We start from the raw sequence: 20,780 nt of genomic DNA on the forward strand, positions 1-20,780 counted from the left end.
GTAGTGGTGGAGAACTTAGTCCACTATATGCCGGTCCTGGTCCACTGCGGTGCACTAAACATGCTGAGGAAATCTCATATTCCTGTCAGCCTAGCAGAGTTAACAGGAGCGTAACCACCAAGTCCTGGCTCTGGGCCTGGCCAGCCATGACTAAGACTGCATCCATATACTTTCAAGTCATCTATCTGCACAGCTTCCTCTCCGATGCCTCACCTACTGTAACGTCGCTTTTACAAGTAGCCTTTTCTATTCCCCCTTATTCTTCGTCCACCCTTTGCTTCACAAAGATTTATCATGCATGGTATTGTAAGATTCTATTACAGTGTACAGCAACTGCATAGTGAATTGTGTATTCTGAACTCAAGATCCATAAATGAATGTCTAGTTCTGTTATGAACATCTGTGTTTTGGTGAAATATGGAAATGATAGAACCATGCCGTGAGATGATGTGCGTGTCGCGCTCATGTTGAGTTGAGCAAATATATGCAGCTCATTGAAAAACACCTCTTTCTTGCATGATTCAAGATTTCAGATAACATTTTTAGTCAGTCCCAAAAATGTCTCCAATCCTTTTATATCTCTTTCCTTGAGCATTTTTTTTCTCCTTCTCTGTAGACCTGGGTTCAAATACTATTCAAAATCGTTCAAATACGTTGTGCGTTTGTTTTAGCCTGCCTAGAGTGCCAGATGGGCAGGGATTACACTTGTGGGACTATTCTATTGGTCCATTAAGCCAGGCAACCTCAGTCAAGCCTCAGTCAAGATTTCAAAGAGTATTTGAAGCCATGTCTTCTTCTCTGTTCTGTCTTCACATCTGTGGATATTTATCTATTATTCAGAGAACAAACGTGGTCAGCATCTGTCTGGACGCATTCCACAGACAGCTCATCTGTAGTCAACTTAGAACTAGAACTAACTGTAAAACGCTATCTCACACAGATTTGTTAATCGTTAAACGATTCTAGCGGCAGCTCAAATACATACAAATCTTCACATACTGCATTTATATGTGTGCATACTTTCACATACCAATTTTGGGTACAGCCGGAAAGGGACTGGCAACTCCTCGGAGCCTGGTTCCTCTCTAGGTTTCTTTCTAGGTTCCTGCTTCTATGGTGTTTTTCCTAGCCACTGTGCTTCTGCCTCTGCATTACTTTCTGTTTAGGGTTTTACGCTAGGTATCTGTAATACACGTTGTGACAACTGCTGCCTTAGAAAGGGCTTTATAAAATAAAGTTGACTGAAACTTGGAACAATATAACTGTAGAACACACACACACACCATCAACTCCTTATTAACCAGTCCTGCATTTGTGTGAATGAGCAAACCAACACTGGTGTTTCTTCTTTACGCTTTTCCTGCTTTTAATTATACATATTTCAAATCAGTATAGACTCAATTGCCACCCTGACCCATGAGCAACCTAATGTTCCGTTCTAGAAGTATCAGTGTTCCTCTGGTGTTCTCGTTTCTTACAGGTGACAGAGAGTCAGGAAAAAATGCTATGCTATGAATTATGGTGAGGACCTATAGGAATTAAGAGAATCTAAAAATGGTTTAAAAAAAAGTATACTTGAGGTACACTAGACAGACAAAAAAGTAGAAGTAACAGAAAGTTCAAGACTGTACCTTCCTTTTGAGAAGGAATGATACGCCTGTGAATCTGCATTGTCCTGACATCTGAATCTCCATTATTTAACCCCCCTGTAAGAGTATACGGAGTTACGGACAGACATGATTATGTATAGATTAGAGAACCGAGAACAACCCAGAAAACAGATGAGATTGTTGTCTATGATGCCATCTGTGAGTTACAGAATCAACAATCAATGCGGATGTGATGTGCCTTCCTCACCCTATAGCAAGTGAAACCACATTATCATCCCTGCACTTGATACTTCCTTGTGTCAATAAGAAAGAGAATGAGGTTCCTGTGATTTCTATAGTAATTAATAGGTCATCATGTTTTGGTCTAAGAAGCGTTCGTTCCGTTATTAACTCCGGGTTCTCCAAAATCTGGGTTGGACTTTGAAAACAAATTGATGCCATCTGGAGGACACAGTCGACGAAGCAAATTGAGTGTGATTCTGTTGATCCATGGTGTTTCACTACGGTAATGTAATAACGTAACCAGTCCGAGCACTCTTCATCCATATGTGATTGAATCAGGGTGCAAAGTTTAACCCTGCTTCTCATCATTTCAGTATAGAGAGTCAATAGTCACGACTGACGTGGCACAGAACTAACGTTTCATTTTGTTTCCAAAGAGGATCATTGAACGACATAATAAAGATACATTTATGAGCCAATGTTGCTTTGTGTCTTGCAGCTCAAGTTCAGGATTTGGAGGTAGAGAGTAGAGCTCACCTCAATAGTCTACTCAATCATTCTCCAATCCCCCACTTACTAACAAAATCAACAACGACAGACAAAAGCCTCTTTGATCCTGCCTTTTTGTTTGCTGCCAGCAGAACATAGAGGAGCTCGCTCCGAGAATAACCAACATGTAAAAATAAAACATTCTGCCTGTCCTAAAATGTATAACGTTTCAGGCCGTTTGGTCTCCAATTGAAAGCAGATTGCTCCACACATGCTGAGGCTGGGGTTCAGCCTTGTAAGATCAGTCAGCAGGCCATGCCTGGATGGCCCTGGTTAAGGCACAGCAAGTGGAAAAACAAAGACATCAAAACGCAGTCAGCTTCTCTTCTTCTCTGCCTGCCTGAGACCCTGAGAGAGAGGGGGCATGCTCCACGGATCAGGTTCTCTTCTTCTCTGCCTGCCTGAGACCCTGAGAGAGAGGGGGCATGCTCCACGGATCAGGTTCTCTTCTTCTCTGCCTGCCTGAGACCCTGAGAGAGAGGGGGCATGCTCCACGGATCAGGTTCTTGTGAAAACGTTCAATTTGGAAGTGATACTACTGAGTAAAACACAGGGCCGTTAAAAGTTCACCAATGTTGCCTCTCAACCTTTTTTTTTGGGGGGGGGGGGGGTAGTCGACAGCCTTTTCTGATGAAGACCTTGGGCCAAAACATCAATAAACTCAAGCACCTCTAGAAAGAGAGATTTGCGGCCAACTTTTCTTATGCTTTACTGTGTTTTGAAATCTAGTAGATGAGTTGTGGATTTGTGTATGATGAGGAAGTCGACTACACAGAGAAACTACGCAGATTTCAAAGACATCTGATAGTATACAGAAGGACAGAACAAGGACAATCATGAGCCAGACAATCAATGCAAACGTCTTTATATTCCTCATTGTATTTGTCACAACATATTTTCATAGCACAGAAGTACAACAAAATGATAAAACGATACAGACACTTGATGGAGTTGCTGTTGCTGGAGTGGTCATATCATGTGAGGCAGGTCGTTTCCCTTCTGACGTCACCGGGGTGTCAGAGTGTCTCAGTCCGAAGTAGGTTTTAAAGATTCCAGAACCTTTCCCGAAACAATTCCAGGATTTTTCCAGAAATCCCAGTTGAAGAACTCCAGGTTGGATGATTCCCTCGCAGGTAATGCCCTGCTGATTCCAGAAATATTCCAGCCAGGATTTTTTTTACCTGGGTATTTTGGGAAAGTGAATGTTGTGAATTTTGCAACCCTAGTAGTGCACCATGTGGGTTTTAGTAGAGTCATTTCAAAGCTTTAGCAGACTTAAAAAAACTGACAATAAATACTGTACAAGACAATATGGTACACTCTTAGAAAAAAGGGTTCCAAAAGGGTTCTTCAGCTGTCCCCATTTTGGCTCCAGGTAAAACCCTTTTTTGTTCCAGGTAGAACCATTTTGGGTTCCATGTAGAACCCTCTGTTGAAAAGGTTCTACATGGAACCCAAAACCGTTCAACTTGGAACCAAAAGGATTCTACCTGGAACGAACAAGGGTTATTCTAAGAGTTCTCCTAAGGGGACAGCCGAAGAACCCTTTTAGGTTCTAGATAGCACCTTTTTCCTATGAGTATAGTTATACTAGTTTAAGAAATCACAAAATATCAACCATGCTTTTAAACAGAAACTCACAGAAACTCACTCACATAATACTTTACAAATGAACAATGCAGCATTTCTGGCAAGTTACCCTTTCACAATTATAACATTATAACATATAAACATTTGATTTTCATACATGCCATCATTTGTATATATATATATACCTTAAATAAAGTGCCTTCCTTTAAAAAAACAACAACATGTGATTTCAAAATGTAATGCATGTTTGCACACATAAAAAAAAATAATGAATTCCTGAAAGAGGTTTGGAGCATAAATGTTAAGACTTCAAGCCAACAGTTCCCACTCCTATGAAGTCTTTGCAAAAACAATGCAACATATCGCAATGGAATAGAACAGCTATTCAACTTTAATTACATTGACAGAAAAAATGGCTTGCCAAAAACCGCACAAAGGGCATCATTTCATAACTTTATCTGAATTAATACTGTATTTATCCGCTCTTCATCCATTTACACTGTAGATCCAACTTTTTCGTTTCCGTAACAGGTACCATTCTCATCTTTAATGTGCGCTCTGAAGTACAGTCCGAAGTGCACTCTGAAGTAGTGGTTCCCAATGCTGCTCCACTGTTGAGGTACATATGGGCTATAATCTCTAACAATATGAGTCCCCCTGAGAAAACTGTAGAAACATCCATGATTGAAGGTTCTCAAACTGTCATTGTTGAAACAGAGGACGAGAAGTTCAGTCCAGACCAGATGACTGTCTCCACCTCCAAGCTTCTAAGAAGTTGTTCTGTTGGCATGTTATCAAGAATGAGCATGAGGTGCTGGGTGTGGTTGTTCGTGCTTGTAAACTTCTTTCTTTAGACCAAATTCTCTCCTCAGCTTTAGATTATATTTTTTAAGAATAACCTTTCAGCAAATTCATGTTTGTTCAATCATATATCCCCCTCCAGTACCTATCTAACTTAATCTTCTCATAGCAGCATAGTTATGACTATATTCATGTGTTGGGCATGACACATTCCACAATCCCCTTTTCAAAATAAGACTTACTACAGTATCAAACATCTCACACAGCAAAATCAAATCAGGAAGTACATTTGGGATGTTTATGTTGCTATCGTCAGTCACACAGAGCCACAACACCTACAACAAGCCACCAACAGGCTAGACGACAATGTCATGCTTACATACAGACAGAAGTGCATACCAGACTAAGGGACAGACAGCGAGAGAGAGACAGAGAGCTTGGTACCATGCTGGATGCGAAACACGTCGGCAAGCATTGACAGGACTGCGTCTTTTTAGTTGTTGTTCAGTTCAATGAAGTTCAGTTCTGTTCTGTTGGGTCTGGTCACAGGGTGTTTAATGTGCCAAATCCTAACTTGAAATCAACTTGCACCTCAACCTTGCAACCGCCATACCTCCTTATATGCAAAATGCAAAAAGCTATGCAAAACAGTCCTACACGCGCTCCCTTCTCAAGTTAGGATTGGGCCCCACTGTACGGGTGAATTCTGGGTAGTGTAGTTTTGGCTGCTGTGTGTGTTCTCAGTATTCCCGGGCCTCCTCCAGCTCGTTCATGAACACGTCATGGTGGGGGTTCTCTGGGCAGACCAGGCCGTTGTTGGGCGGCCGCACCGCGTGGAAGCGGCTCCAGTCCCCTTTACACAGGATCCAGGGAAGCACGTCCACCTTGAAGTGGAGCTCCGGGGAGAAATCCGTGCTGATCAGGTTGGGCGTTCCCGCACCCTTACCCCGTGTGATCAGACAGCCACGGTCGTCGTAGCAACAGTGCTGGGCGCCGAGCGTAGCGACATCGCTAGAGAGGGCCGAGCGGATGCAAGTCCTCGCAGAGGGTTTGTAGATGTCCAGGCGTTCTTTAGGGCCACTGGCATCATGCCAACGGAAGGTCCGGTCGTGTCCCTCGTCGAAAATGCTGACCACGGTGTAGGCGACGGCCGAGGGGTAGGCACAGGGGCAGCTGGGTAGTTCTGACAGGACCTGGTTGAGGTATCTCTGGAGGAAGTCGCTCTTACAGTTCAGCCACTTCTCACATGTGTCCACATCTAGAGGGAGAGGAGAGAGAGACCATGCTAGATGTAATTAGATCAGTAGGTACATTCTAACTACCCATGTTTGCTAGTTTGATTAACCTACTTGCTTAACCATTTGCTAAGTGTACATTGATTCGACATACCTGTGCCAAACGGTTCAGTTCCGTTCTCCATCTCGAAGGGGAAAGGTTCAGCCACTGTGTTGACATCGTCTGCAGAGACAGGAACGGTACCATTTAGTTAGATCACGTCTCTAGCTCACATTCACAGATGATTCAGCTAATCGACTAGTCGATCAACTAACTTAAATTAGCTGAATTGGGTGTGTAAGTGCTGGGCTGGAGCAAAAGCCTGTACATCCTGTGGCTCAGGACTAGGAGTTGGTGACCGGAATCTAGAATAAACATTGTGTGTGAAGGTCACCTGGACAAGGCTCCATGTCACATTTGGTGGCCTCTGTCAGGGTGCAGCTGTAACCACAGGACCGTGTCCTCTTCCTCTCTCCATGACCACAGGTGACTGAGCACAGAGACCAGGCACTCCACTCCTCCGTCCCCTCCTCTGTACGGGGGGAAGACAAAACAACAAAACCGAAACTCATTAATGATAAGGATTTGGATTTACATAGTGGTTTCCATTTTGTGGGGTAACTGTAACTCATTAGCCTGGGACCAGACTAATCCTTTTCTTTGTTTCACCTTTGGTTTAGCTAGCAAAACTTCTGTCTGGTCACAGTAAGCTAGTATCTCACTCCTTCCATAACGGATGTGTAGGAACCACAACTACACACCCCTAGAATCCCCCTAATGCTCACTCTCTAATCAGAGAGTTGAATTCCTCTCCCAGCTGTAGGGTTCCCTAACTAGGTTCCGTAACTGTGTAGAACTCCCATTAAAAGCATTTGGTTTGTTCACCACATACATTTAACAAGCTATCACGGAAAAGGAAAACAACAACTTGAAAGGATTGATTAGGAGTGGGCACGAAGGGAAACTCTGCATAGTAAATAGTGCTGCTGGGAAACAATGCTAGATTAGGTTTAGATGCCTTTCCTGAACCAAAGTATAAGCCGGAACATACTGTAGACTCTTACACAGGAGTAGCGTTTCCCTCTCAAAGAGCCCTTAATTAGCAGTTTTTCTAAAATAATATTATCTGCAAAAAAATCTATCGACTAAATGTTAATATTTGCTATTATAGCTAAGCCATAACAAGGCCTGTATATACGTTTTCTATCTCAGGCAACAGTATAATCTTCCTCGGGTCTAACCTTCTCCCAGCCCCATAGTCCTGTAATGTAGACTCTGACAAATTAGAGACAAGTCTCCGCAATGAGGCTGAAGTTCTCCATCTGCTTCTGAGAGGTTTGAGTCTGGTGTTAATGATACCGAAAACATGTCCGCCCTCGATTACAGACAAGACGAGGTGGGCGCAGAAATGGCAGCTTTGTTGGCGGTGCAGCTTGGGCCTTTGTGGCACTGCCAGCTCACCATGTGGCCAGAACACAGGAATAGACTCTTCTCAGTACAGGAGCGTTTTAATTACAGAAGGGAAGCCCCAACGTTACATTACGCTAGTCTGGCATACATACTTTATGTTCACTACAATCTTATTTTATATCTGACCACTTAATAGACATGGTCGCCTTGTTCCTAACCAACATACACCTCATTTAGCAACGTTCAAGCCAGCTGCACATGTGCATACACATCCTATACTCAGTGAAATTGTTCAACTGACTATGTTATCGGAATGTGCTGTGTTTTGGTTCATTGAGGTTTGAGGTTAAGAGCAATTGCCAGAGTTAACAGTCAGTCTCTTTTGTCTGAAATCAATCCCTTTGTCTGATCTGAAGGGTAGAGGCAAAGGGCACACTGGCTAAAAGGAGTGACTTAGAATTAAACAGGGAGATCCTCTGCCTGTGCACTATCAACGTAAACATTCATCAAACTACGAAGTTGTAACCCCTCTCTGTCTATCCTCCTAGGCCGGATTCTCCCAGCCCACTGTCTTTTCCATTCCTTTAAAGTTTCCACTAGTTTCCACATCCATACTCTTCCCTTCTCTTTTCATTGGCTCTGCTCTGCGGGGCTGAATAAAGCTATCTGCCTGTGTAACCAGAAGGCATGCTGCTCTTTTCCCACCATGCAGAAGGAGAAAACAGACTGAGGAGAATTAAGAGAAACAAAAAACAATAGAGGAGTAAATGTTCTGCACAGCCCTGAAAGCCGCCGAATTCTTGAACTGTCTCAAAAGGCCTTGCCGCCTAGGGCCCAGGGCAGAGGGCCGAGCCAGGGTCTGGGGGCCTGGGGTCCCGGAGGGGGGATGAAAGACCCAGCCGAATGGCCCCTGTCATCCCCTCTTTCCAATCTGCCCTCTAATTGTTCACAAGCAGTGAGCTGTTTTGTCTGTCAGGGGGAACAGGCTCACGCTGCCATTAGCGAGTGCATCGGGCCCATCTTCAAACGACAGCAGGCCTCCACAGTGAGCTGCGAGCTGGGACCCAGTGTCCACTTCAAAGGCTTGGGCTCCACAATGGGCCTGCCGGTCGAGTGCTCGCAGAGTGGAGAGCTCTCTTGCTCGCATGCTCAGTCAATACTTCTGTCTCTCTATCTCTCTCAATTCTGTGTTCTATCTGTCTATATTGTACCACTTTTCTACATTAACTTCCTATAAATCTCTTTATCTCCCACCATTTCAAAACATCCCCAACTTTTGGATGCCATTTTATCAACTACTCTCAGACAGGCATGCCAAAGACCAGTGGAACAAAGATGAAAGTTTTTCCAATTAGAACGATTTTTGGAAAGACTTTGGTCCAGAACCGTTGCCTGGAAGCCAAAATGATTGCCTAGATTATCAGTTGCAACTGTCATGTAGAGAAATGTTGACTCTATTGTATTCAAAGTGATCCCAAGTTAGGTGTTAACTAAGATGGCTGGTGTGACAGCTAAACAGACAGTGTACCACTTAGGCATTTACACAGGCAGCCCAATTCTGTTCTTTTGCCCAATTATTGGCAAAAGATCTGATCTGATTGGTCAAAAAAAAACTATTATTGGCAAAAGGTCAGAATTTGGCTGCCTGTGTAAACTTAGTCTTAGCGAAGACAAGAAGCCTCACCATAGTAGCTATGAGTGGCGTCCCAACCCTCGTTCCAACGACTGTCCCAGTCTCCCCCCACTCCACTTGGGAGGGGCTCCTCACTACCGTACTCCAACAGGTAATCCTCCTCCTCCCCCTCCTCCTCTTCAGTCTCCTCCAGTCCTGAGCGGCCCGTCCCATCCTCACTGGAGTCAGCGTCTGTGTAGCCCCAGAACAGGGGCCAGAACAGCTTCTTACCGCCCAGCCAGTCTACAGTGGACGGGGAGGAAGGAGGGATCCAGTCCTTGTCCTTTACCAGATCCATCTCCACTTCTATGTTAGGGTCATCCACCACCTCAATGGTCACCTGAGACAGGTTGAGAGGAAAGAGGGTGTTAGTAAATGTTATTACAAAAACGTACAAGCTTGGTATCCAAGATCTGCACATGCTAAACTGGCAACCTCTACATACTCTGGTGTATTCGTGCCCACAAAGTCTGTACAAAGACCTACTTTTATGTAAAAAAAAAAAAAAAGAAAAAAAGACAAGCTCTTTAAATTATATAAAGCGGGTGTATTCGAAAGCCACAATGAAACCAAGATATGACTGAGCAAACTCCTCGGAAATAATCCCAACCTCCAGAAGTACCAGGGAAACTGACCTGCCTAATTTATAGCTCTGACTTGGCCAGGCAGAAACGAGATATGCATTGAGCACTCAATCAGATGGTCCTACTTCCTGAGCATTTATTATGATTTTGACTCCTCATTAGACTGGTAGATGACTACTCATTAGACTGATAGGTGACTCCTCATTAGACTGGTACAGTGAGGGAAAAAAGTATTTGATCCCCTGCTGATTTTGTTCGTTTGCCCACTGACAATGAAATGATCAGTCTGTAATTTTAATGGTAGGTTTATTTGAACAGTGAGAGACAGAATATCAACAAAAAAATCCAGAAAAACGCATGTCAAAAATGTTATAAATTGATTTGCATTTTAATGAGGGAAATAAGTATTTGACCCCTCTGCAAAACATGACTTAGTACTTGGTGGCAAAACCCTTGTTGGCAATCACAGAGGTCAGATGTTTCTTGTAGTTGGCCACCAGGTTTGCACACATCTCAGGAGGGATTTTGTCCCACTCCTCTTTGCAGATCTTCTTCAAGTCATTAAGGTTTCGAGGCTGACGTTTGGCAACTTGAACCTTCAGCTCCCTCCACAGATTTTCTATGGGATTAAGGTCTGGAGACTGGCTAGGCCACTCCAGGACCTTAATGTGCTTTTTCTTGAGCCACTCCTTTGTTGCCTTGGCCGTGTGTTTTGGGTCATTGTCATGCTGGAATACCCATCCACGACCCATTTTCAATACCCTGGCTGAGGGAAGGAGGTTTTCACCCAAGATTTGACGGTACATGGCCCCGTCCATCGTCCCTTTGATGCGGTGAAGTTGTCCTGTCCCCTTAGCAGAAAAACACCCCCAAAGCATAATGTTTCCACCTCCATGTTTGACGGTGGGGATGGTTTCTTGGGGTCATAGGCAGCATTCCTCCTCCTCCAAACACGGTGAGTTGAGTTGATGCCAAAGAGCTCCATTTTGGTCTCATCTGACCACAACACTTTCACCCAGTTGTCCTCTGAATCATTCAGATGTTCATTGGCAAACTTCAGACGGGCATGTACATGTGCTTTCTTGAGCAGGGGGACCTTGCGGGCGCTGCAGGATTTCAGTCCTTCACGGCGTAGTGTGTTACCAATTGTTTTCTTGGTGACTATGGTCCCAGCTGCCTTGAGATCATTGACAAGATCCTCCTGTGTAGTTCTGGGCTGATTCCTCACCATTCTCATGATCATTGCAACTCCACGAGGTGAGATCTTGCATGGAGCCCTAGGCCAAGGGAGTTTGACAGTTCTTTTGTGTTTCTTCCATTTGCGAATAATCGCACCAACTGTTGTCACCTTCTCACCAAGCTGCTTGGCAATGGTCTTGTAGCCCATTCCAGCCTTGTGTAGATCTACAATCTTGTCCCTGACATCCTTGGAGAGCTCTTTGGTCTTGGCCATGGTGGAGAGTTTGGAATCTGATTGATTGATTGCTTCTGTGGACAGGTGTCTTTTATACAGGTAAGAAACTGAGATTAGGAGCACTCCCTTTAAGAGTGTGCTCCTAATCTCAGCTCGTTACCTGTATGAAAGACACCTGGGAGCCAGAAATCTTTCTGATTGAGAGGGGGTCAAATACTTATTTCCCTCATTAAAATGCGAATCAATTTATAACATTTTTGACATGCGTTTTTCTGGATATTTTTGTTTTTATTCTGTCTCTCACTGTTCAAATAAACCTACCATTAAAATTATAGACTGATCATTTCTTTGTCAGTGGGCAAACGTACAAAATCAGCAGGGGATCAAATACTTTTTTCCCTCACTGTAGATGACTACTCATTAGACTGATAGGTGACTCCTCATTAGACTGGTAGATGACTACTCATTAGACTGATAGGTGACTCCTCATCAGACTGATAGGTGACTCCTCATTAGACTGGTAGATGACTACTCATTAGACTGATAGGTGACTCCTCATTAGACTGGTAGATGACTACTCATTAGACTGATAGGTGACTCCTCATTAGACTGGTAGATGACTACTCATTAGACTGGTAGATGACTACTCATTAGACTGGTAGGTGACTCCTCATTAGACTGGTAGATGACTACTCATTAGACTGATAGGTGACTCCTCATTAGACTGGTAGATGACTACTCATTAGACTGATAGGTGACTACTCATTAGACTGATAGGTGACTCCTCATTAGACTGGTAGGTGACTACTCATTAGACTGGTAGGTGACTACTCATTAGACTGGTAGGTGACTACTCATCAGACTGGTAGGTGACTCCTCATCAGACTGGTAGGTGACTCCTCATTAGACTGGTAGGTGACTACTCATTAGACTGGTAGGTGACTACTCATTAGACTGGTAGGTGACTACTCATTAGACTGGTAGGTGACTCCTCATTAGACTGGTAGGTGACTCCTCATTAGACTGGTAGGTGACTCCTCATTAGACTGGTAGGTGACTCCTCATTAGACTGGTAGGTGACTCCTCATTAGACTGGTAGGTGACTCCTCATTAGACTGGTAGGTGACTCCTCATTAGACTGGTAGATGACTACACATTAGACTGGTAGGTGACTCCTCATTAGACTGGTAGGTGACTCCTCATTAGACTGGTAGGTGACTCCTCATTAGACTGGTAGGTGACTCCTCATTAGACTGATAGGTGACTCCTCATTAGACTGATAGGTGACTCCTCATCAGACTGATAGGTGACTCCTCATCAGACTGATAGGTGACTCCTCATCAGACTGGTAGGTGACTCCTCATCAGACTGGTAGGTGACTCCTCATCAGACTGATAGGTGACTCCTCATCAGACTGATAGGTGACTCCTCATCAGACTGATAGGTGACTCCTCATCAGACTGGTAGGTGACTACTCATCAGACTGGTAGGTGACTCTTCATCAGACTGGTAGGTGTACTACACATTAGACTGGTAGGTGACTACTCATTAGACTGGTAGTTGACTACACATTAGACTGGTAGGTGACTACTCATTAGACTGGTAGGTGACTACTCATTAGACTGGTAGGTGACTCCTCATTAGACTGGTAGGTGACTCCTCATTAGACTGATAGGTGACTCCTCATCAGACTGGTAGGTGACTCCTCATCAGACTGGTAGGTGACTCCTCATCAGACTGGTAGGTGACTCCTCATCAGACTGGTAGGTGACTCCTCATTAGACTGGTAGGTGACTCCTCATTAGACTGATAGGTGACTCCTCATCAGACTGATAGGTGACTCCTCATCAGACTGATAGGTGACTCCTCATCAGACTGATAGGTGACTCCTCATCAGACTGGTAGGTGACTCCTCATCAGACTGATAGGTGACTCCTCATCAGACTGATAGGTGACTCCTCATCAGACTGGTAGGTGACTCCTCATCAGACTGGTAGGTGACTCCTCATCAGACTGGTAGGTGACTCCTCATCAGACTGGTAGGTGACTACACATTAGACTGGTAGGTGACTACTCATTAGACTGGTAGTTGACTACTCATTAGACTGGTAGGTGACTCCTCATTAGACTGGTAGGTGACTCCTCATTAGACTGATAGGTGACTCCTCATTAGACTGATAGGTGACTCCTCATCAGACTGGTAGGTGACTCCTCATCAGACTGGTAGGTGACTCCTCATCAGACTGGTAGGTGACTCCTCATCAGACTGGTAGGTGACTCCTCATCAGACTGGTAGGTGACTCCTCATCAGACTGGTAGGTGACTACTCATCAGACTGGTAGGTGACTCCTCATCAGACTGGTAGGTGACTCCTCATTAGACTGGTAGGTGACTACTCATTAGACTGGTAGGTGACTACTCATTAGACTGGTAGGTGACTACTCATTAGACTGGTAGGTGACTACTCATTAGACTGGTAGGTGACTCCTCATTAGACTGGTAGGTGACTCCTCATTAGACTGGTAGGTGACTCCTCATTAGACTGGTAGGTGACTACTCATTAGACTGGTAGGTGACTACTCATTAGACTGGTAGGTGACTACACATTAGACTGGTAGGTGACTCCTCATTAGACTGGTAGGTGACTCCTCATCAGACTGATAGGTGACTCCTCATCAGACTGATAGGTGACTCCTCATCAGACTGATAGGTGACTCCTCATCAGACTGATAGGTGACTCCTCATCAGACTGATAGGTGACTCCTCATCAGACTGATAGGTGACTCCTCATCAGACTGGTAGGTGACTCCTCATCAGACTGGTAGGTGACTCCTCATCAGACTGGTAGGTGACTCCTCATCAGACTGGTAGGTGACTCCTCATTAGACTGGTAGGTGACTCCTCATTAGACTGGTAGGTGACTACACATTAGACTGGTAGGTGACTCCTCATTAGACTGGTAGGTGACTCCTCATTAGACTGATAGGTGACTCCTCATTAGACTGATAGGTGACTCCTCATTAGACTGATAGGTGACTCCTCATCAGACTGATAGGTGACTCTTCATCAGACTGATAGGTGACTCCTCATCAGACTGATAGGTGACTCCTCATCAGACTGGTAGGTGACTACTCATTAGACTGATAGGTGACTACTTATTAGACTGGTAGATGACTCCTCATTAGACTGGTAGGTGACTCCTCATTAGACTGGTAGGTGACTACTTATTAGACTGGTAGGTGACTCCTCATTAGACTGGTAGATGACTACTCATTAGACTGGTAGGTGACTACTCATTAGACTGGTAGATGACTACTCATTAGACTGGTAGATGACTACTCATTAGACTGGTAGGTGACTACTTATTAGACTGGTAGGTGACTCCTCATTAGACTGGTAGATGACTACTCATTAGACTGGTAGGTGACTACTCATTAGACTGGTAGATGACTACTCATTAGACTGGTAGATGACTCCTCATTAGACTGGTAGATGACTACTCATTAGACTGGTAGGTGACTACTCATTAGACTGGTAGATGACTACTCATTAGACTGATAGGTGACTACTCATTAGACTGGTAGATGACTACTCATTAGACTGGTAGGTGACTACTCATTAGACTGGTAGGTGACTACTCATTAGACTGGTAGGTGACTACTCATTAGACTGGTAGATGACTACTCATTAGACTGATAGGTGACTACTCATTAGACTGGTAGATGACTACTCATTAGACTGGTAGGTGACTACTCATTAGACTGGTAGGTGACTACTCATTAGACTGGTAGATGACTACTCATTAGACTGGTAGATGACTACTCATTAGACTGGTAGGTGACTACTCATTAGACTGGTAGATGACTACTCATTAGACTGGTAGATGACTACTCATTAGACTGGTAGGTGACTCCTCATTAGACTGGTAGATGACTACTCATTAGACTGGTAGATGACTACTCATTAGACTGGTAGGTGACTCCTCATTAGACTGGTAGGTGACTACTCATTAGACTGGTAGGTGACTACTCATTAGACTGGTAGATGACTACTCATTAGACTGATAGGTGACTACTCATTAGACTGGTAGATGACTACTCATTAGACTGATCGGTGACTACTGTAAGACTCATCCTGTACATTAAAGCTCCAATTGGCAGCCTATCCTCTATATAGTGCACTACTTTTGAGCCCCAGGGAATAGGGTGCTATTTTGGCCACAGTCTACATAGTAGAGGATGTGAGGACCAGGCAACAGGGGGGCTATAGCGAGGGACTTCCATCCCCATTAGAGGGCAGAGCCAGCCTGAGGTCATTACATGCAGCTCCTGCTAACCACATCCTGGAATCAACCAGAAGATGTAACCAACTACCGTGAGATTGAGATGAGTTGAACGGAAGGGCATGCTGAAGACATTGAGGCTAATCGCTGGAGAAATCACAGGAAATGGGAGGAATGAAGCGGATTTTCTACTAGAGGTAGATTTATGTGATGTGGAGCTGACTTGTCCTTCTGCTGAAATTTGATGAAATATCCCACTCATCATGCCACAGAGAAAATCAACACCATAGAAATGAATTAAGGTAACAGATCTCTATACTGCCTAACCAAGTGGGCACTCCGCCACACATTGGATGAGTTTCCCGCCCTACAACGGAAAGAGTGAAAAATCTCTTTGAGAGTGAGAATTTCTTTCAAATATCCAATCAATAATCATCCCACTCACCTGGATGTTGGGGTTCTGAGAGCTGATGTCTGCGTTGGCGAGCTCAGGGAAGTTCTTGAGGTCCAGAACGAAGGGTTTCATCTCCTCCTCCGGCTCAGGCTGGGGCAGAACCCCTACGGAGCGATGCTGAGAGTGAGACCACCTCCTCTTGTGGCGGTGCTCCGTGTCAGGGGGAAGGAGGCTCTGGACCTGGTTCTGCTGCTCCAGGGCCTCCAGTCCACGATGGACCCCACTGACGGGCGACTGAGCACGAGTCTGAGTAAAAAGATAGGAGACCTCAATTAAGCATCATGATGAAACACAGTGGATTGGACCATTCTGAAGACTTGGCTGACATGAATAACACACAGTGAGTACATTTGCTACTGGCTGGTTTAAAGCTACATAGGTTAACTTGCTAGTTTAATTTAGCAGGTTGTTATGTGGAAGCTTAAAAACATTGGGGTTTTCATTGTCAACCCCCTATAACATTTCCACCATGTTACTATCATGTTTCCACTGTCCATGTTGTTAGACCGTTCTGAAAACCATGAGTTCAACCAACCAACCAACCAACCAACCAACCAACCAACCAACCAACCAACCCTAGTCCATCCATTTCTCTTTTTTCCCACAGCAGCCAAAGCCCTGGCATCCAGGTCTTTGACAAAGAGGAGACTGTGCCAGATTCTCTAGTTTTAATGAGAGAGCCTCGGAGTCGTGGGACCCCTGGGACGGTGGGCAGGCTGGCCTTGTGTGTCTCAACCTGCCGTGCTGCCACACAGCTACCCGCTATAAACAGACACATGCTGTAGGGGTCCTCCCCAGTCAGATTCCAACCATCAGACACCTGTCTATGTCTTTTTCTAAATTGAAGCTCATCAGAAAGTAGGATGAAGTTTTCCCCTAATTCTGAGCTAAGGTCAGTTTGACGTTTCTCCACTCTTATAGTTAAAGTTCGAATTTAGGGAGGGTGAGCTGATTCTAGATCAATGCCTAAGGGTAACTTCTACTACTCTAAGCTTTTAATTCAGCCAGCATCTATAAATAAATAGCCCAAACATCTGACGGGGCCTCAGTGTCTGGAGCCATGCCAGTTTGCGGTCGAAAATGTGGTGCCATTTAAAACAATGAGGGGGGAAAAAATCTGGAGCTGTGACAAAACGGTTGAGCAATTGTGGTTATGGGGCCGAAAACAGACCATACTTTTTCAGTGGCTGCAATTGTCCCATAAAAAAAGTCCATCAAATCAGATCCAACCATGAGAACACATGGTCACCATTTAGAGGTAACTCCTGTCAAACAGCATGAGGACCGGAGAGGAAGACGGGGAGAGAGAAAGGGGAATGAGAAAGAGTAAACAGAGGATTCTGACGAGGAGAGAGAGTCAGAGGGGGATCAGGAAGGCTTCCCCTGGGGTCTAGGCAGGTCCCTCTGAAGGTTAGCATTAAAAGATCTTCATTGCATCGTTTCTACCACTTGTATCATAGTCTGACTAGAGAAGTATTGTCAGAAGTTAGATCTAGTTAAAGGAGCTCATATAAGATACTCCTGACACACAAAGATATACACCGACAAGACTTTAAGATTGGAGTCATGAAGGACCACATATTTTCACACCTTCCTCATCTTGTCTTTTTTACACATCTGGATTCTGTATTCAGTCTCCTCCTCCTCTCTCCCTCCTCCTCTTTCTCTCTGATCCCACTCTCTCCTCTCTCTCTCTCTCTCTCTCTCTACAGAGGGGCTCCCCTGATGATCAAAGGCCTATTGGTTGATGGTATGCGGTCTGTCTTTACGAGCCACTATGGATGTGCAGCAGTGGGAGCCCTGGCCTTTCCGACACACAACAAAGGAATTACCAATAAATTCCTCTTCCGTCATGAAACAAAGCTTAGTGTCCTTTGTAGGGGGTGGCATTTAGGTCGGCCTAGTAGTCGGTGGTGACACACATTCAGCGGGGACAGAAGAGGAAAGGAGGGGAGGTGGATGTACAGTACTGTATGGATGATGAAGCAGAGGAGAGGAAAACAGGCAGGCAGGCAGGCGGGCGGGTGGTGTGGCAGGCAGGCAGGCCTGATTTATGTGTCCACAGATATCAAAGGCCTCTGCACTTGGCCATTTTCAAACCATTACAGAAGAACAATAAACTATGGGGTCCTTTGATCGCCTCTGAAAATGTGGAAAAGAAAAAAGAAAAAACAAGTGCAAGCGCTTGAAAGAGGGAGAGAGGAAAGGAGAGGAGGGGGGTGAAACCGAACAGATAAATAAAGCAAACAGGTCTCAATATTTGGGAATGAGGCCACGCACACTTCACACCCCTCCTCTGCCCCCCATGATGAGGGGGAAACCAAAAACAGGAAATTCCACATTAACTCAGTAAAGAGCCAACATAAACAATCAACCAGCCTGACCTCTGACCTTATTCCAGTGTGAGAGAGAGCTGCTGAGGGTTCCTTTTACCCCACTTGGTTATGTAAGCCCTTGTTATTGTGCCTCTTGTCCCCCTACTGTACAAACCAGCCCCTCCTCTATCCACTTACACAGGCATCTAACAGGTCACACAGAAAGGTGACATAGGGTCATACTCGCTGGTGCCCAAAACGCACATTCAGCACCACCAGTCACACTCTTCCTCTCTGTCTCTCATTCCCTCCCTCTCAGTTTCTCTCTCCCTAGTTTGACATCCAACTGACATGAATCATCCATCAGTTATAGGCATCGGGACATCAATAGGGCACCCACTGGAGGAGAGCCAGGGGAGAGAAAGTACAAAGGAACGACTTCATAACACAGATCTGGAATCTGTCTGTTTGCACCTTTCTTTCATTCGTACATCTGATTCTGTTCATGGTGACCTTCAAGCCCTCTATACACACACGTCCATGAGCCGCACAAATACCTCTATTGGATCCGGTTACAGATGTGAGCAAGGTGTGTGTGTTCAAAGGGAATACAGCCTTTGAATGTATTGTAGCTGCTGTGTAATGCTATGCTGCTTAGCTCAGGCTGACCTTCTCTGGATGCTCAGATACCTTACTATACATGGAGAAACACAGAACAACACTTTGCCCCAAGGCCCTAGAGCTTTATTGAAACAAGTTTCCTTAGGTTCATGAACAGGGAATGGGCAATGACAGTCTGCTATGAGTGCACAGCATTGTAAGTCTGTCTGTGATGCCGTGATTATGGTTTGCTATCAAGTAAACCTTTGAATGATGTGAATGATAATGCAGAATGTTTTTGGCAGGAGAGCAGTAGTTCTTTTCTGGAAACTAATTAAGTTATCACATTTAATTTGACTTAAATAAATAATTGGCATGATGGCATCAAAAGAAGTCATACTGTAATTTACATGTAGACATGATTTTGTAATATATTCAAATATTGTAGTAATTAAATATTAAATAATTGACATTTGCTCAATTAATTTAAATACAATTTGCATCACATTTAACTCTTGTTACATTTGGAACGCATGGCACGGAATTGGCCAAATCTTTGAATATGAAAATAATCAAGAAAATACATTTGCTTACCTCCAAAGACACGCCGTTATGCAGTTTGTTGTGCTGTTTGGTGGGAAAGCCCATCACCAATCCAACGAAAAGTACTAAAAAGATCATCAATATTGTCAGACATCTCCCTCCGACTTGAATCATTTTCTCCATTGAAGTGAGAACTAAAAAGTAATTTGAAGTCTCCAATCTATCCCTAACTTGTATATTCTTTACGTAGCGAGAGAAACGTTGTTTTCTGTCCTCATCAGAGCTTCTCTTTTCCAGAACTTGTTTCCTTACGAGCAGGTCACCTATTCGACCAGCAACAACAGCTTTAGAGTCTTCCTCTTGATAGAGATGCGCGCTGATGTCCGATGGCATCCGACGCACAATCCATATCCCTCTGCCGCACTTCGACGCAACTCTGACCACTCCGACTCTCAAAGCGACTGATTTATCCTTTCACTGTCTGTCTGCCTGCCTGTATGTTGCGTCTAGGTCAATGTCTAGGTTCTTCAAGCCTCCCCATTTAACCAGACCAACTTGGGCTATAAGTACAAAAGACACACACACCCACGCACTCTCTCAGTGCGCACCGGTGAACGGTTTATTCAACTAGGTTAAAAGAGTTGGGTACACTTCCTTATGGATGGGTGAGTGCTTTCTTCCAATACATTGACATCTGGAGTTGAGAATAGCCTGTTTGCGTTATCTCTGACGCGTTAATCCATTATCCAATTGAAGTCAGTCGATTATCCACAACGCAGGTTTGTCCAAATCAATCAGTGTCTGAGTCGCACTGGTTCGGATACGCACGTCTTCACACCTTCTACACTGTTGAAGAGAAGAGTGATGCTTAAGAGGGGGTGTCTCGCGGATCTAGTTATCCAAATAGAGAGGGAGAGAGCCCTTTGGAGATGTGACCGGGATTCAGAAACGACTGATAAATTGGCACGCGCATAATGGAAGAGGAGATAAGTGACTTTGTAGACTGTATTAAACGGATTACCAGGGAGCCAACACATTCATTAGGCACATTAGGTGTCACACATCAAGAAAACATTCCCTCTGAGCAAAGGCGCTGATCACAGCTGATGATAGGTCTACTTTCACACTACTACTCTTCATGTAAAAATATGGTGCGTCAACGCAAACTTCACGGCAAGAGGCGTCACTCTCCAGTAACAGATCCACAGTTTTACATGCCGATATTGCCCCAGTTATTCACCTATTTTACTATATGAATATATTTAAGAGGTTGGCTTTTGTGTGTCCACGCTCTCCCTATCGCTCTTTGCTGTGTGTGTACTTTTATATAAACAGGATAAATCATATGCTTTCTTTCAGATAGAAACAAGTGGTAAGTCATTTAATGCTATTCATTGTGTAAAGTCTTCCCGATAGATCGTGTTACACATTGTGTATATGTATATAGATAGACCTTTGT

At 44.4% G+C, this 20,780-nt stretch overlaps 1 protein-coding gene across 1 annotated transcript; it reads right to left on the minus strand.

The window, feature by feature from the left end:
* Positions 1 to 3,229: 3,229 nt before the first annotated feature.
* On the minus strand, positions 3,230 to 20,684 carry LOC139556483 (isthmin-2-like). Its single transcript, XM_071370481.1, has 6 exons — positions 19,373 to 20,684; positions 15,855 to 16,109; positions 9,142 to 9,469; positions 6,442 to 6,579; positions 6,162 to 6,230; positions 3,230 to 6,030 (listed from the first exon to the last, which is right to left on the minus strand). The coding sequence occupies exons 1-6, from the start codon at positions 19,712 to 19,714 to the stop codon at positions 5,513 to 5,515; spliced, it is 1,650 nt and encodes a 549-aa protein (XP_071226582.1). The 5' UTR covers positions 19,715 to 20,684; the 3' UTR covers positions 3,230 to 5,512.
* Between the last annotated feature and the right edge of the window lie 96 nt (positions 20,685 to 20,780).

Source organism: Salvelinus alpinus, chromosome 27, assembly GCF_045679555.1.
Source record: "Salvelinus alpinus chromosome 27, SLU_Salpinus.1, whole genome shotgun sequence".
NCBI classification, from domain to species: domain Eukaryota; kingdom Metazoa; phylum Chordata; class Actinopteri; order Salmoniformes; family Salmonidae; genus Salvelinus; species Salvelinus alpinus.